Source organism: Atractosteus spatula, chromosome 1 (genome assembly GCF_055471065.1).
Source record: "Atractosteus spatula isolate fAtrSpa1 chromosome 1, fAtrSpa1.hap1, whole genome shotgun sequence".
NCBI lineage: Eukaryota > Metazoa > Chordata > Actinopteri > Semionotiformes > Lepisosteidae > Atractosteus > Atractosteus spatula.
In genome coordinates, this window is record NC_142706.1 from 78,006,293 (window position 1) to 78,024,050 (window position 17,758).

At 38.7% G+C, this 17,758-nt stretch overlaps 1 protein-coding gene across 1 annotated transcript in view; it reads left to right on the top strand.

Moving 5' to 3' along the window:
- The first annotated feature begins 530 nt into the window (after positions 1–530).
- Positions 531–17,758, top strand: part of slc4a11 (solute carrier family 4 member 11) — a 53,514-nt gene continuing 36,286 nt past the window's right edge. Inside the window, exons 1-2 of the mRNA XM_088924402.1 lie at positions 531–640; positions 15,964–16,014. Coding sequence (XP_088780528.1) covers positions 604–640; positions 15,964–16,014 — 88 coding nt within the window. The 5' untranslated portion in view covers positions 531–603. The remainder of the gene's footprint in view (positions 641–15,963; positions 16,015–17,758) is intronic.

Below are 17,758 nucleotides of genomic sequence, written 5' to 3' on the forward strand. Positions count from 1 at the left end.
ACTCTTTTCTGTATACTTATAAGGCCATTCCTCTCAATTCCTCTCAAATACTTTTTTCCCCAGGGATTTGTGAATGTTTCTTCTTTTTCTTTTTTTGTGAAATTCATTTGATTACTTTTTATGAAAATTGAACTGAGTGCGGAGTCTATAACTCATTTACCAATGTAATGATCCCCTGAATTTATAAAATTAACTGACTTATTTTATAAGACAAATGCAACGGAAAGGACTTTAAAGAAATATGAGTATTGAAAGAACGAGAGCAGGGATGACCAGTGAGAGCAAGGAAAATCCCTTAAGAAGAGTTAAAATAGAGCAGTATGATGAGTCACAGCAATAACCAAATAATCATTACTTTAAAAATGTGACAAACCACAGCCATAAGCCTGCAGGGATAAGCCTAGCTTGCCAATATAGACCTTGGGTGCAGTAGAACAGGCACTAGGACCCAGACACATGCTGCCCTCCTCACATCTTCATAGGCTGACTCATTGCAAAGTGGCTCAGTTAGTGGTACAGAGAGACCGAATGAAGAAGTAGTGGTGTCCTTAGCAGAATAAGAAGATGATGATGGGGTGACTGGGAATCTCAAATACCTAAACCATGGAATCCAAGAAAGCTCTTCATTTCGTGCCTCCTGGTAAGTCTATTGTAGACACTGGAGTTACAGAGTGAGAGATACTATGTTTCCCCCTTTTTGAAACCTGAGATACCCTGTGTGAAATGTGCAAGCTTTGACTTAAGTCTTCTGAGCAGAAAGGGAGGAAATGGAACAGATGTACTGTTTGTCTGAGTAAACAAGGTTCAGTTTTGGTTGCTGGCATTAATTCTGCAGAGAGATGTTCTTTAGCTGGCTGAACCAGAAAAGCACGTTCTTTTAGTGAGGAGCATTCCTGCTGGAGCCTTTAGACCATGTGCTGGTGTACGCTGTCCTGTAATGTGCCGAGTTTGACAGTACAGCCATGCTAAATGTTTACATCATGGATTTATGTGTGATACAGTTAGAAGGACATGCATAGGACCCAGCTGCACAAGTGGATATTTTCAGATTTTGCAAGTAAAAACTGTAAAAGTTAGTAAAAAGTTTCTAGTTTATGTACAATCTTTTAACAAACTTGTCTTTTCTTATTAAACCTTTCAAACGTTTTTCTTTTAACGTGTTGATTTATTTGATCATTTTATGTATTATTGTACAGTGCCTTGGTGCAAAGAGTGAAATGACACTTTAGATTTAATATTTGATTGATTCATTGATTAATTGAAGGGGTAATGCTACATTCTTCTCACTTCCTCACAAAAAGGCATACAGTACATTCTGCCCTAGAGCAGACTACAGGTTTTAGTTTCTATTTGAAAACAGTTTAACGTGAATTCTGAAGAATTTGTGCTGATAGAATGTTAGTGACTCTTTGCTTTACTATCTTGCCAAGTTACTGAAGTTGTCATTACTTGTGAACATTTCTGATTGATTCACAAGTACTGTATCACTCTACTGTCAGATATATCCTTGGAAGTAGTTGTATCCAGCTGCAGAAATCTTTTCTTTCAACATCAACAATTTCAATGCCTAGCAATTTACTTTAATGTCATGATGAAAGCAGCGTGTTTTGATTTACAGCACATGTTCCAAGCTTTTCTTTAAGTGTAATTTATCTACAGAAACGTGAGACCCTCAAGTAGGTGATTGTGCACATCACTTGCTCACGGTCAGTTCCACAGTAATGCAGAGTAATCGTTTCTGAACCTAGAACATGATCCTACAGCTTCTCTTCTGTCTTCTGGACTTCTGGACTGGACTCTGAGACATCTCTCCTTCCTGTCTGTCCATGGCGCTGTTCTCCCTCTCCCTCTCCTGCAATATGTCAGTAGAACTGGCTTTGAAATAGGAAATTAGATTAAGTTTTTTTTTTTGCTTTGTAAAAGCAGGAGTTCACCCTTACCAAACAGTGGCAGAGAGAGGATCTGTGTACATCATGTGATTGTACTACTTCCTTCTTGGGGCCAAAGGACACGTTTTTTACCCTGTAGTTATTTAAAAGGACTATGTTTATCAAAGGTGAGAAACAGGCATTCACTAGTAGCAGAAAAAAGCCTCAGCAGGCAAAAATAAATATAACCCTGCTGATGTGTGCAACTGTGTTTGTATATAATTTTTTTTACTAATGTTTTGAATTATGGTCAAGTCGTGACTGATCTAAAACTTCTTTCCCTTGCGTTGAACTGTTAACACAGGGGAACTGCAATGTGATTCAGCTCATCAAGGACTTGGGAGAGGTGAATGTTTTCTTGAATAAGAATACTGTACTTTGGAAACCTTTTCGATGTCAAATTTCCTTTCTTCCTTTTTCCAACCACTTTATCTAACACAGAGTCATGGGGCAGCTGGGGCCTAGCCTGGCAAGCTATGGGCACAAGACAGGATACAACCTGGATGGGATGCCAGACCATCGTAGGGCACACACAGACTTGTACACGCTCACACTGGTCCCAATTTTTCCAAAAGCCAATTAACCTTCTAGTATGTCTTTGGCCTGTGGGAGCACACAGTGAAAACATACGTGAACATGTGGGAACATACTGTACAAACTTCGTGCAGATAGTACCCCAATTCTGCAATGCGGCAATGCTGACCACCTCACCACTGTGCCACCCAAGTCAAATGTTCCCAAGGGAAATTCTTGCTCCCTGTGCTGTTTAGTCTATGGTTGGTCACAAAATTATCACCTTAGTCAGTGGGCTGAGATATTGTCTCTCATTGAGCTGAGTGGACTGTTTGTGTGACCAAAGCCTAAAACTAATGGACAAGTTTTTTTTTTCCAAGATTATTGACACTTGTGTATTACAGCTGTCAGGCCTTTTATCAGTGAACTTGCTTTGACTAAACTTGCTCAGGCATTAGATATGATGATTACCTATCAAGATATTATTTTGTACAAAGTATGCTTTTTTAACTCGAATATTGTCCTATTGGTTTCTGTTTTCTAACAAACAGAAAATATTTTGATTGATCAATGCCCTGATAGAAAGGGCATATTGAGCCCTCCTTTCGATTTCTCCCTGCAGATTCTGCACTTGAGCCATAAGAACATTCTCCACAAAATTGTCCATTTTTACTGTCTGGTTGGCAGTAGCTGAGTGTTCTAAGGATTTTACTAGACCGTCTGGACAGTGTTTGGAGTATCTAACAACACTTTAAATTGGCTCAAGTCTTACCTTACTGATTGCCGTTACTTTGTCTCTCTTGACTGTTTCAATTCAGAAATTGGACTTGTTAAGTCTAGTGTTCCGCAGGGCTTGATACTGAGCTTCATACTCTTCAGGTATTAAGATCACATGGCCTAAATTATAATTTCTGTGGTAATGATATTCCAATTTACATCCACACTAATCCTGAAACTGAAGTGGTTGTCACTGCAATCTTTAATTGCATCTCTGACATAAATAACATGGCAGACTGAAATTTTCCTTCATTTAAAAGGTGACAAGACTGAAGTCATGCTTCTTGGCATGCCCCATCAACTACATAAAGCCAATACAATAACCCTATTTGTGGATGGTACTGATCTTCCATTTCAAACTAAATTGAAGAACTTGGGGGCAATACTTGATCCAGGCTTTACATTTCACCCACATGTGCAACATATTATAAAAACATCAATCTTCCACCTCAGAAATATATCCAGATGTTGTCCTATGTTGCTGAAAAGCTGGACAACACTTTTGTTTTCTTTCAAATTAATTATTTTAATGCCCTACTTGCTGTGATATGTAAATCCACATTGAATCAGCTACAACATGTCCAGAATTCATCAGCCAGAATTCTGACTACTGTATATCTAGTACGATTACTCCTATCCTGGAATCCTTGCACTGGCTTCCTATCAAGTTTCGTGTCGACTTCAAAATCCTCATGCTAACCTATAAGGCTCTGCATGGCTTGGCACCTCAGTACCTGTCTGATCTACTATCATCCTACTCCCCACCTCGCAACCATCATTCACCTGACTCTTGCTTGTCTCCCTTGATATCCTATGGATGACAGAGCCCTTGGGTGCTGTACCCTAAAGCTCTGGAATTCTATCCCTCAACATATCAGAGTCACCTTTTCTGAGCTCTTTCAAATCTAGACTCATATACTTTATAAAAGCTTTTAAGTGCTTCTGTGTCTGCCTCTTTGCTTTCCTACTGTATTTAAAACCCTCATTTTAATTCTGCTCTCCTCTTATTGTACACTTTCTTTTTTTCTGTAAAGTGCTTAGTGAAGCCACTTTTAAAGGCACTATATAAAGTTTATTCTTATAAATAATCGAAAAACCCTAAATTGTAAGGATATTGCCAAGAACCCCAGTTGTTGGTATAATAAAAGGCACTTGGGTTTTTTGTTCTCTGGCACAGATCTGATGAAAAAAGTAAAAAGTCAGGCACACTGGATTAAACAATTATTTATTAATAATGACAATTTACACAATAAACAACACACAACATGACTGTTCAACATACAAGTTACATGATTTACAAACTTACAAACAAGGCCTATGTCCTGACCAACCTGAAAATCCCAGAATGCTACCATGTATTCCAATCCTGTATAACACCTACATAGGCCAAGTGAGGAGATAAAGCTGTCTCCTAAACTAAACAGAATATGACCCATAGTTACACCCCTATCTAAAGTCGGGTTGCTACAAAGTGAATGGAAACCTACTGTATCTCCCTATTCTAAAAAATGCATCCACTAACCAGATGAGTCCATTTTTAATCTCGGGATTCTCTGCACAGGTAATCGGAGTTTCCTAAAAACAACAGAAAAGGCCAGGTCACTTAAAAAGATTCAAATACTGATCTCCACTCTGGTCTTCTCTTGCCTCTTGCCTTCAGTCTCTCTTTTTCCCTTCTCTCCCCTCTCTCTGTCTACGTGTCTTTTTTATACTGTGCTCCTGGACTACTGAGAACCCTAAATGTTAACATCAGTGGGGTCTTAACAATTCTTACTGTCTCTAGATGTTTATGACACTTGAATAGTCACTTCCAATAACCGTAACAGTATTAAGCTCCAAATACACTCCAATTAATTTAGATCTTGTGAATTTCCAGCCTTATATCCATATCCTGTAACTAGGAATGTCCTGTGGATAATGGATTAGACAAATGCAGAAGGACAGCGAGTGTTTTCAGGTTGTAGTGCAGAGATCCTGCACTTTTGGCTGCAAGACATACTGTAGTGATATAGTATGTATGGATATGTGGTTTCTTGAAACATCGTGGCTATCCTCCCAGCTTTGATGCCAGATCTTCTAAGAGAGGACTTAACATTGGAGACTCATGTGTGTGAACTAATATCTGTGAAGGTTTCACAGTGCTACAATGCACATTGGCACAGTATTCTTTCCTCCCAAACAACAAATAGCAATTTAGTTAATGCAATTCTCATGCAGACACATGCTAATGAAAAACAGAACAGATTGGATTGTGGAATCCTCCTGGGGATCGGATGAGCAGAATGTCACAGATGCCTGGGAAGATGTGGGCTTCCTGATTTAGCACAGCCTGTGTGGAGTGTGCTGATCTGGGCTGGAGAGCAATTCAAAATATTGCGCAGGTGTCAGTGCTCTCACCTTCACTCAGACTTTTTCTTTCTTATTCAACAAGATTCCCCACCAGCTCCTGTACAGTGGAGCGGAATTAAACCCTGGACTCTCCTCCCCTCTGTCTGGCTTCCTTATCATGGCATCTCTATGCCTTAGGATGTCTGACCCATTTTTAACTTGATGTTTTAATTATATCCACAACTTGAAACATCCAATCATGGTTTCATGACATCTGTACAATATTGGTGCTGGAGCATTTCTTTCTCATGGGTTTTTCGTAGTTTTGTTTCTTTATTAGTTTCAAATTTACAATCAATCAGGGATTGACGTTTCTGAGGTGAAGAGCCTTAAGACTTTTTTCATTCTGTTTGTGACGTTTAGAATTGTGAGATTAATTGAAGTGCTAAAAACAAAGAGCATTTTTTATCCTTTGCAACTGCTAAGATATAATTCTGCTAGAAAAATGGAATTATACTTTTCATAAACTTGGAAAATGAGTTGATTGTGGTTTTGTGTTGGTGTGATAGGCATTAGGCATATAAAGAAGCAGTAACATTAGGAGAGCTATTATCATTGTCAAATAAGTGTAGTTCAATACCTGCTACTCTTCAGATGTATTTTGTTGGAGATGAAGGGTACAAGTATATCAGGGATAGCGAGTAAATGTATAGAAGGAGCCCCACAATGAACTCTGCAATCAATCTATGAATCAGGAATGTGCATGTCTCTCTCCTCCCCTGACGAAGAGTAAAAAAAGTTGTGTAATGCTTTCTGGGTTTTTCAGATACTTTGTCAGGGCCCCCACGAGGGTCAGATTGTTTCAAGATGTTCAAGGACATCGGCATTAGCCGATGAATTCCAAGCTTCGATCCAGGACTGCTTTGGTACGCATGTGTATTCAAGGGCTGTATAGAAAAAGAGAAGTGGATCTGTTAAAATCTGTTTTTTGTGTCAATGGACCCTGTGCTCTGACAGCCGATAAAGAGCAGGAAAAAACGAGTCTTACAGCAGACAGCCTCAGTCTGAAAGTTTACATAGTTTAAGTGTTTTGCTATTAAGCAAGCTATTAAAACTTGATTAACATCTTCACAGTTGCAATCCTCAGAGCTACTGTACAAAGGGCAGCGCGACCTGGCTGAATGGAGCCAAGAGGAGAAAGGGAACATGTAAACAATTAGCAGGATTCCCTCAGAAGCCGCATGAGGACGAGTCATAGCCACAGAGCTAGAAGAATATGCACAAACTCTGGGGCAGCCCCAGGGAGAATGCTTCCTTGTAGTTGAAGTGATTTAAAAACACTGGGCTCAAACCTGCAGAGAAAGAAGCAGAAAAGGAAAGACAGAGTTTAGCACAAAAGCCATCAGACCGAGTAGGTTCTCTCTATTCCCAAATGTCTGTTGTCCTCTGTGGGACGAAGATTTTTTTTCTGATATATTGACTGTTACTTGTGGAACATTCCACAGTGATTTCTGAGCCTCAGCATGTTGGAGTCTGAGTGGAAGGCTGAGGAAATGTGAATGCAAGACCACGGCAGCAGTAGTATTATACCATGGGCATCTTTAATTGAGGTATAGGGGACAGTGTCACTAATTGAAGTACAGGGGACAGATCTAAGTACTGTATATGCTGTTCTTATCACTATACTAAACACTACTAACCCTAACCCTAACCCTCTGGTCTGTCATTGCGTTTCATTTGACCAGACCACTTTCTCATGTACTGTAACACGGGAAAATATCTTGGAAGTTTTCCACATACCGCTGTCTAGGAAAGGATTCTTACTGACACCACAAATGGACACCTAAGATCTAATGTCCCCATTTGAAATGTGCAAGGCACTGTAGCACACCAACCCTCTTGGCATCACTTCACTGCTTCTCATCTCTTCCAGCAGGACATCTGTCTCCTTATTTGAGTTTTTTCACAATTCCTGTACTGACTGGCAGTTTTCTGAAATAGTTTTTAGTTCTTAATTCCCCCACCTTTGGGCATTGCTGCACTTCAGACTGTATTCATAAAACACTTGAGAAATGTGACAGTGAGTGAGGATGTTGATACAGTATAAGATCGTCTAGAGGAAGTTTGAGTGCAAGTTTACTCATTGTTTTCTGCTATTTCAAATGTAAAAAAACATTAATTGGTAGATTTACTGTAATAAAAAAGCTTTAGAACTGAAATGTATCTTGTTCTAATAGAACAAAACCTCTCTTTAGTATTGACTATTGGCGGGACAAGAGATGTGTGACAAATACGACCCAAAACCAAGTCTTCCAACAATGTGATTTAATGTTGTTAGGTCTCATCATTTAAAGTGTTGATTTTACTGCCAGGCTCTCAAAGAGAGCTGTAGCCAGTCTTCTGTCTCCTGTTCTTCTGCACATGTTGGAAAAGACATTGGATGCCTGCAAGAACAATTTGAGAATCAAAAAACTTTCTTTAGAGAGCTGACTGGGTGGAGGCTGGTTTGGGGTTTTGAGCACAGTGTTTACCTGTTGACTCTCAAGTTGGGGACACACCCACTTTCCAATATTTGCATTGATCCCAGGTAATTCCGAGGTTTTCTTTGCCAAGGGAAACCTGCCAAACGTGAATGGCCCGCAGTCACAATTAGTAAAGTAAATATTCCTCGTTCATCATTACTCAAGTTTCAGATGCATTAAACAGGCTGGTGAGAACTTTAATCTGTTCCATACGTCAGCCATGCCCCTGTGAAGTCTCAGCCTCACTTTTATAACAAATTCCCTGGAATTTACTCAGGCATTTTTATTATGTTCTTGTTCATACTGTATGTATGTGAAATTTCCAGGTGGATTTTACGTTATATAGTATATACCACTTAGTGCTTAGTATAGGAAAACAACCATATTTTTAACAGTGTCATACAGATATTTACTTGATGGTAGAATCTGCTGTGTAATACTCATTATTCTATGCTAGTTTTATTGTACGTTTCTGATAAAAGCAAAAAAAGATTTTATGTATGTGTAAATCATTGGCTGTACAGATTTAAACATCTGTTGTCATCTATGTGGGTATGATTGACAGAGTTCATTTTCAGACCTCATCAGGAAACTACAGACATCATAACATAAAAAACTTCAGTACCTTCTTTTCTCTTCTCATGCTATCTAAAAGGGAAGAGCTGTCAGAAAATGGAGAAATATAACAATGTGCAGTTTCCTTTAACTGAACAAAACAACATGTTTCATCTTGTGTCTAAGGGTGCAGCCTTTGGTTGCTAATGTGAATTAGTGCAAGTGATCAGCAGGTCCTGATTTCACATTGTTACACTCATGTTTCAAGTGCTATAGCACAGGAAAACAGGAAGGAAGGGGGTGGTAACCAGCACAAAACCTCTAGATCTCTTCAGAGGGATGCAAAAAGGGGTGTTTATGACTTCCTTGAATCCGTTTCTCTTTTAATTTCTGTTTGATTCCACGGTCAGTGTTTTGAAAACATAAGAAAGGCTGCAAATTAGAGGAGAATAGCTAGAGAGCCTGGTCCATACACCCACAACTCATTGTGCAAAGAAACATTTCCTGTATTCTAAATGAATTCCCTTTTAGATTTCAACTGTGTTCTGAATTTAGATCTGGTTTGTTCTGAATTGAAGAGATTTAGCCTCCTTAACCCTTTTGGATTGTGAAACTAGGAATCCTTCTTGTTGCTGCTCTTTTTGCAAGATTATGCTGTGCTTTTTGTTCTATGAAAACAAAACCTAAACACATTATTCCGAGCTTGAGCATGACTTCCCTTGATTAAAACTGTACACTTTTTTCTTTATACCTCAGCATTCTGTTTTGCTTTTTTGCTTCCCCACATTATCTAAATGAGAATATAGAACAGACTGTATAAACACCAAAATCCTTTTTGTGTGTAACTTTCTGCAACATGGAATCACCCATGACACCTGTGTTTTTGTTTCTACTACCAGTATAGATCACTTTTCACTTATCAGATTTTCTCCATAATTTTTATCTAAGTTTTTTTGAAAATCTTTTATTAACCAGTTTTTAACTCATCAAACTACTAAAAGCATCCATGTGTGCATAATTTAGTCTATAGCTACACCTGTTATTAAGTCATAAGAATTTCTCTTTTCAAGTTTAACAAATATAGATTGTAAACTGTCATCATCACCTTGTTTCAGGTATCCGTCTTGCAGGTTGTATTGTACAGTATATATAGTTCCATCCCACCAACTCTTCTGCCCTGCCTTTGTTTCTGAAAAAAATGTACTCAGTATTTTTATACATATCCCTGTTATTCATCCCCCCAACTATGTTCCACATCTTACTGTAATGTCATAGTTGCTTGTCAATGTAGTAGACTCAATTTTCTGCAATTTTATTTATGTATACTTCTGGTATTGAGGTATATGCAATTACTGTATTAACATAAAGTCAAATAGAAGTGAACCATTATACTGTAGAATTGTGGAACCAAAAATCCATTATAAATAAAAGATCATCTCTGTCCCATAAGATTAATGTATTAAGTACAACTCCCATTTCCCACTCTAGTGCATTTGCAAACAAAACCAGATTGTTTTCCATGGCGAAAGAAACCTGACATTTTGCTGATAATATGACTGCTGCTCACAGACATCATACCAATGCATAGGTTAGAAAAAAAAAGTGCTTTTTAAAGAGGACACATGTTTTCACTGTCCCTGTTTTGCAAACGCACATGCAGAATCTTGTCTGATACTGCATCTCCACGGGGTTCGTCTGAAAATCTTGTTTTGGTCCCTTCGGGTTTCCTGTCAGATCAGCTTGTGGTTAAGTTGCAAGAGTGCGAGCAGTGATGAAACAGCCCTTGTGCTGTCTCAAGAATGCTGTCGTGCCAACCCCTGCAACTTTTTACATACAGTATTAGACAATATATAGTCTTTCACTTAAAACCTACCTGAGGATTTCCATTCGGTGGCAGTTATGTTTTATACTTTTATAGGGTTTAATTAATGGCTTTAAAAAAGGTGCATGTTGTTTTTTGCTTCCTGTTTGAATTAGATTTTAAGACTGGTTTGACCACTCTGCACTGCTCTTAAAATAGTTCATTGTAGTCAAGACAGTGTGATATTCAGCAGTCTGCCATCGCTGCATTGGTTATATAAAGAATTGCTTTAATTGCCTGTGGCTTGTCATGTATTGGCATTAACAATTGCAAGAATCAATTATCATTATGTATACATAGTTATACAGTAGCACATCACACAAAGATAACAATTTAAAGATCTTACAGTACATGAAAATTAAAGATAACATCATTGTGGGCATGTTCCTAAAAGAGGTAGTGTTCTCAGCTTGCAGAGCACAATAGCTGCTGAGCCATGAAGGGAGAGGCAGGTTGCCTGCAGTAAAATACACACAAGTAATCTGGCTTCAGCTGAAACAGGGAAACCCACCTGAACCCAGAGTTCAGAGGCTATGTAGACCTATCACTGAAGTTTGATCTGCAGGTCTTTAGTGTCTGCCTGGCTCTCAAAGCCAGATGTATTAAAGGATTTCTGCTGTTTTAACAGCTGGGAACCTCTTACAAATGACAGATCAGAGAATGTCCTTCAAGTTTTTTCTTACAATAATGGGTAATCATATCTGTTACTTAATTTCTGTTTTCCATACCCCGTGTTTCATTGGATGCCTTTGCCATTTACAATTACTTCCAACAGGGTAGGTTGCGCATTGGGGGCCTTTGAAAATCCCCCTCTACAATTTTCAGCTAAATAGGCGTTTGACCCCTGGAGGAGCAGAAACCAGCTGTGTCTTTTGCAGCCATTAAGAGTATGTGTTTCAAAGAAGAAACATTTCCGTTTCTGAAAAGAACTCATGGTTCTTTTCATAAACTCTCAGATCAACACCACAGGAGGGTCCAATCCAGTCAGAGCCCCTCTGAACACCAGTCCACTTGAGGGATGGTTTCTTCTTTATTTCCATAGTTTAGAAAAGAGGCCTAAAGAGAACTAGTACATGTGCAAAAAGGGATTCATGGCAATGCTGGGAATACATGTCTCAAGAAGCAAATAAAAATCATTCCTTATACAAGAAAGAGTCAATTCTGTGCCTGTACAACAGCCCTAATGTGAATGAATAAGATATGCTTTACTCATCTTTTTTAAAGCTGACTGAAAAAGAAAATATTAAAAAGTAAAGTTTTAGTACTGCCCTTTTCAACAGCCTTCTCTCTCCTCCCTCACCTTCTTGATTTGAAATCTGATGCTGCAAGAAACAAGAGCCAACACAAATCAAGTTATGAATGAGCCATTAAAGAAATTGGGTGGGAACAAGACAACAATAAATTAAAATACCTGGAACATCTTGTCCCTACTTAGTGATTTTGAAATTACTTAAGCAAATATGTCCACCTGATTCTAGTCATTATGGTCAGGATGAAAATGTGTGTGCATTTTCTTCCTTGTTATGACCCGGGTTCAATAAGCAACACGGTACCTGTAGCTCTGTGGACTGTGAGGTAACAGCTTCTGAGGGGTGTTACACCCTCCCAATAATCTTCTCACTGTCATCTTCGTCTGGGTGAGTACCGCCATGCACAGATATCTCTGTGGAGACAAATAATTATGTCTGTGACATTACTTTACTGTATTAGACTTTATTAACTAATGCTACTTGTGTTGCAATAGAAAGGACACTTTGATTCCATAGCTGTGATAACTATTTTAGATGTAGAGATAAGTTTTTTACAACAGTAACAGTGACAGAGATGCAGATTTGTGTGCTGGATGTGTCATTAATGATATAGTGGGTGGGTGTAATCACAGGGCCGGGTATGATAAGAGACTCATCTTGTCCAGCTGGTTTGACTGTATTCACAGCTGTATTCACATCTGCGGGTGGCACTGTGACATGAGTGACCTGGTGCCTAGATGTTTATGGAGCTAATAAACGATGTGAGCTTTCTTACTGTAAAAATGAAGAACAGAAATGGCTCTTAAATATGATTTTTATTATTCAGTTTATGAAGAAACAGAAAATTAAATAGGGAGCTGATTGTGTATTGAACAATATATCTCTGTAGGTCAGGTAATTCCTGTTCAGTTCCTGTAGCAGCCTTTTCAGCTATACAGCATCAATCATTTCAATAGTGGTCTATTATGCCCCTTTTGCAGATAAAGAGGAAGGATGTTCTCTTTTTTTTAAGTACAGTGTAAATGGTTCATACTTATCAATACAGTTGTGTGTCAGACACAGTGATTTAACATTCTAATACTGCAGCAGAAATGTCATGCAATTTTAAGAGACTAAAACCCATTATATTGGTTATTGATTACAAACAAAGCACAACGATCCAATGAAACAAAAAAAAGAATCAGCAATTTTCTTTTTAATTGGGTAGTACATTAAACAGTTATCTGAATTGTTTGAGGTTACATAATGAAAAAGTCATGAAATCGATGCAGGAAAATTATCTTCCTGAACTGTACGATTGGTTCATGTTTGCCCCCTTCAAATTCTGTTGCCAACAGTAATACATCCATCACCACAAAGGTGGTTACTTGTGTGTCCTGAGAGATATGTGGAAAGAAGCGTTGATAAACAGACAGAGTGAACACAAATACATGGGATTATCTTTTCCTTCCCTGAAACTGAAGAATCACAACAAGCTGCTGCGGTCTGTGAGGAGCGCCGTGGAGGTGTCAAGGATGATCTGAGACACAACAGAGGTTGTTTGGACCAGAAGCACACCAGTCAGGCAGGAGCCCAGCTGCTCTGTGGGGGGTGGGGCAGCTGAATCAGTACTGAGGTCAAACTCTCACCACAGACACCATATTGAGAAATGTGAGGGAATTTCAAAAATGATATACAAAATGAAGCAGTCAGTACAGCTGTATGAAAATATACTAGGAGCTACTGTATATAGAAATGCAGGTCTTATAGAGGACCTAAAGGTTTCTATAGAAATTAAGTTATGATATGATTGCTTTTTTGCAGGTAGTTTTTAACATGAATACTTTCAGCATGTCAATTACTGTGTGGTATCCAATGACTCATAATGCTTGTTTGTAGCAGATTATTGCTCAGTAATTACAGATAATAAGGGGTGTTAATGGATCTCTACATACTACATCAGCAGCTGCTGTTCCTAGACACTAAGGGAATGGCCATGACTGTGCTCAGTCCTGCCCCCTCGAGGCTCTGTTTGACTCTGAAACCTGATGGTAAGAAGTTTTGGCTGATTTTGAACCAAGGAAATGTATTCTAACCTTTTCAGAGCACAGTGGGATCCCCCCCATTAGAAGAATCAATCATTCCTCACTCTAAAAGGAGAACATGAGTGACTGTCAGGTTCTCGAAGAATATTCTGATTTAAATACACAAATAGAGGTTTGCAAAATCTTGCTTAAATAAGGAATGTAACTTATATTGATTCTGACAAGGATGGAAAATGAAGCTAATAAGTGCATATTGAACAACTTCTGACAAAGACCTTCAAGTCTTTTTAATTAGATAAGGAAATATTTAATTCTGAGCTACCAAGTACAATATATCTCTAACTCACTAACCACCCTGGAACTCTGCACTGTGTTTTTAACAGCCTGTTCGGCTTGGGCAATATCTTGTCATTATTGTAATGGGAATGTGCTCTGTTGATTGTAAAATATATTACTGGGTATGTTCCCACAATCTGTAGCTTTCCTGTCCTTCAGCATATATCTCACTGGGGTAAAATGCAAGGAGGTACAATGCAATAGCAAAACTAATAAAATTCTATAGTTATAAACTTTACACTTTGTGTCACATGCTGACAGTTCCCATGTTTAATCAGTTCTTTTTTTCACAGCTGGTAATCAGAGCAATGTTGTTGCAGAATCAGAACACTGAAGAATTCCATACTGTACTGGAATTTGTATCTTTCGGACATCCAGGTTGCACAGAGGGTGAGGGGGAGTAGGAGGGAAGGACAGGAGGTAGGGGCTGCCCTGAGAGGGATCCTGGCTCTTGTGTGGCTTGAAAAGGTTCCGGAGAAGGGCCAGGGCTGTAGTGCAACTATAACGCTGTCAGCAGTGGACAATTGGAAGGCAATGCCGAGTCAGCAAGAGGAAGTCAGCTAGGCAGCTCACAGGATGTCCAACAGGACAAACAGAAGAGAGATAATGGAAACAGCAATGTGGGCTCCAGGAGTTGAGTACCAACAGCACAGCTTACTGTGCTGTAGCAGTCCTGGACGTCAGTGCAGGGCAATTGGAGCCATTCTGACTCGGACACGGTCATCACATGCTTGCCTGCCTTACAGCTGGAAGATGCGAGAGTTCTTTGTCTATGAAAGATAACTCCCAAGGTGTGGGAAGTGCTATAGTTGTTCACACACTCATTGTGAATCCGAATTGTTGGTGCTGGGATGTTTGCATTTGGAGCCTTCTGATGGAGGAATTTGGTTTTACGAATGTTAGGTCTAAGTTCTTCTCAGGTGCCTTAGTAATTATTTGACTATGCTACCAAGTGAATTAGTTTAATTATAGGTCTGTGTTGCAATGCATGTTGATTGCTTAGGATGCCTGTTTTTTTACAGGTTCAGAAAAATGAATGTGATGGCATATCCATGGCTTTAAGTACACGTCCGGGACAGCAGTCCACTGGCATTCAGAGCTGTGCACATCAGCATGTCTTTCATCTTGAAGACATGTTACTATGAATCTTTATTCATAGAACTTCTTATCTGTCCGTTTGTTTTATACTGATCAGCTTCTCCTGATTCTGCAAAAGGATTTGCTTTCCAATTCAGCCCAATATAATGTCTTACCTTTACCTCTTTGTAGATCTAGTGTAAATACTGTAGACACTACTTAAACAATAGTTTGTGCAGATGTTTGACAGTTGAAAGCTTTTTACAGTGCTGGTGGGAAATACAATTGATTAATTGATTTAGTACTGTTAATATAATAATATATTAAGTTTATATAGCGCCTTTCATGACAATATATGTAGGTAACAATATATTAAAGTTTACAGACGCTGGCTTAGAAAAGTGAGTTTTGACATATGGATTGTCATGAAATGAGGCGTTTGAAGGGTAGTCTTATTATACTGTCTCCTGAGCAAAGCTGTAAACAGAGCTCACAAAATGGAATCAAAACAATGATGTCTAAAGCACTGAACATGAGACTTTATTTTGTTATGACAGGAAAGGTGTGCGTAAGAGTGACAGGGTGGGATTTATAAGTGAAACCTCTCAGTAAACATCTTTTGTCCGTCTGCGCCGGCAATTGTTCGGTTCTGTCTCTCCATTGTTCTGCAGCTGAATACGAATGTCCCTATTCTCACAGAGCCACTCAGATCCTGCGGGTGCATGCAGAGGAGCAGAGCTCTTCTCACCCTTTCCTCCTTCCTTACCTGACCTTTCCACTCTCTCTGCACAGAGGCTCCACCTGCCGGAATGTCCACAAATGGATACTTCTTCCAGGAGATGGGTGAGTGAGGCCAAGTTGCTGACCCTCCTTTTAACATGTCTTTACTCCTGAGTCAGGACAGATCTGCACATTGAGAATTCAGTGAGCTTTGAAACATGTTGTCAGACCTTTTTGATGCTAGTTTTATTTTGAGTTTGTAACAATACAAGACACTTGTAACAACCCTGGGAATTTGTTTCCAGTGCTGTCATGATTATAACCTAGGACTGTGCAAGACTGAATGACCTTTAGAGTCTTTCTTTTAAAGCAGGAGTTGCCCGTGTGCTGGTCCTACCAGGTTTCACTGGTCAGCCTTCAATGTTTGACCCATGAGGCATGTAAAATCATCAATGAAGTAGTTTAAAGATTATTTGAATTGCAATTCTCTATACCTTGTAGCTCTTAAGGACAATAATGGTTAATTCTTGACTTCGTATAAGTGTACAAGTTAATATACTTGATTGCTCAAAATTAATATGTTCCAATTCTTTTTAAATTGATGATTTAAGGGTGACATACAGCCACCGTTGGTTTAAAGGGAATTTTTTTGTTGTAGCTTTTGTTGTAACACATTTTCCACTTGTTTCTGTCACAGCAGCAGGTGAGAATGAAAGTTACTAAGAGACTGACAAATTAAATTAATAAAAAAACATATTTAAATATATTTATGTTCACAAAGTGAGCACTTAATTATTAATTAATTAGGATTATTCCACTCAATTTTAAAGAATATTAAAAGTAAACTTTGACAAAACTCCAAGAACTATTGAATTTAATTGACAAAAAACAGAAAATAATATTAAGTGGGCTGCGCACAGTGATAACTAAATGTAGACAAATGATGGGTGTGAACAAGCACATGAAATGGAAGACAAATACGCAAACTTAGAAGGATCAATAAAGTGTGGAAAATGAAAGTATTTGGGATGCAAGGTGGGTGAGTCTGCCTGCAGCGTTTCAACATATGCAGTAGCTGGGTTTTGGGTCTGTGGCACCTGCCATACATAACAGCTACATTTTTATGTTGACTGACATTACTTTATTTATAATATTTTTGCCATGCTTCTTTTCATTTAAATTTCCCTCACACAGAAGTGTAATGACTGGGAAAAGGATTTTTAACTTATGGTCAGGACTTATCCGAGCAAAGAAGAAGTCTGGTTTTATTTGGCATACTGTATGTTCATTGCTACAGATTGCCTCAGTTTAAAATAAATATAGTTTTCTGAAATCTAACATGAGTTTTTAAAGAAATAATCATAGAGGATAAAGTTTACCCAGATAATGGATCATTAGTCTAGTTTGAAGGTTTCCCTGCTTTCCCTGTCATCTGCTTTACTGCCAATGCATTAGTTTGACTTTGGTGTTGATGTAAAAAGAAGACAGCATTGCAACTATGACCGTAAGACAAGATTAACATTCCTTCAGCTCATGGCTGATACAAGTTGAATTGCAGGAGTATCTAAAATAGTTAAAGACTATGACTTTGATTGCCAGCAGGAGCTTTAATAGTTCACAACTTGAAGGACGAGAGAGCAGTGTTGTGCCAGGGTGCTATAGTAAGAATATAAAGCAAGTTATAAATGAGATGCCATTAGACCCATCTACTGTAGCCCATTTGGTATCAAGTAGTTAACTGATCTGAGAATCTCTTGACACAAGCCATGTGTCAATATACTGTAGCTCCAGTTCGTAGAAGGTTCTACTTGTGTCCTCTAGTTCGTGTTTCACTGTTGATGCCTTGCAGAATTTTGAACGCTTGGAT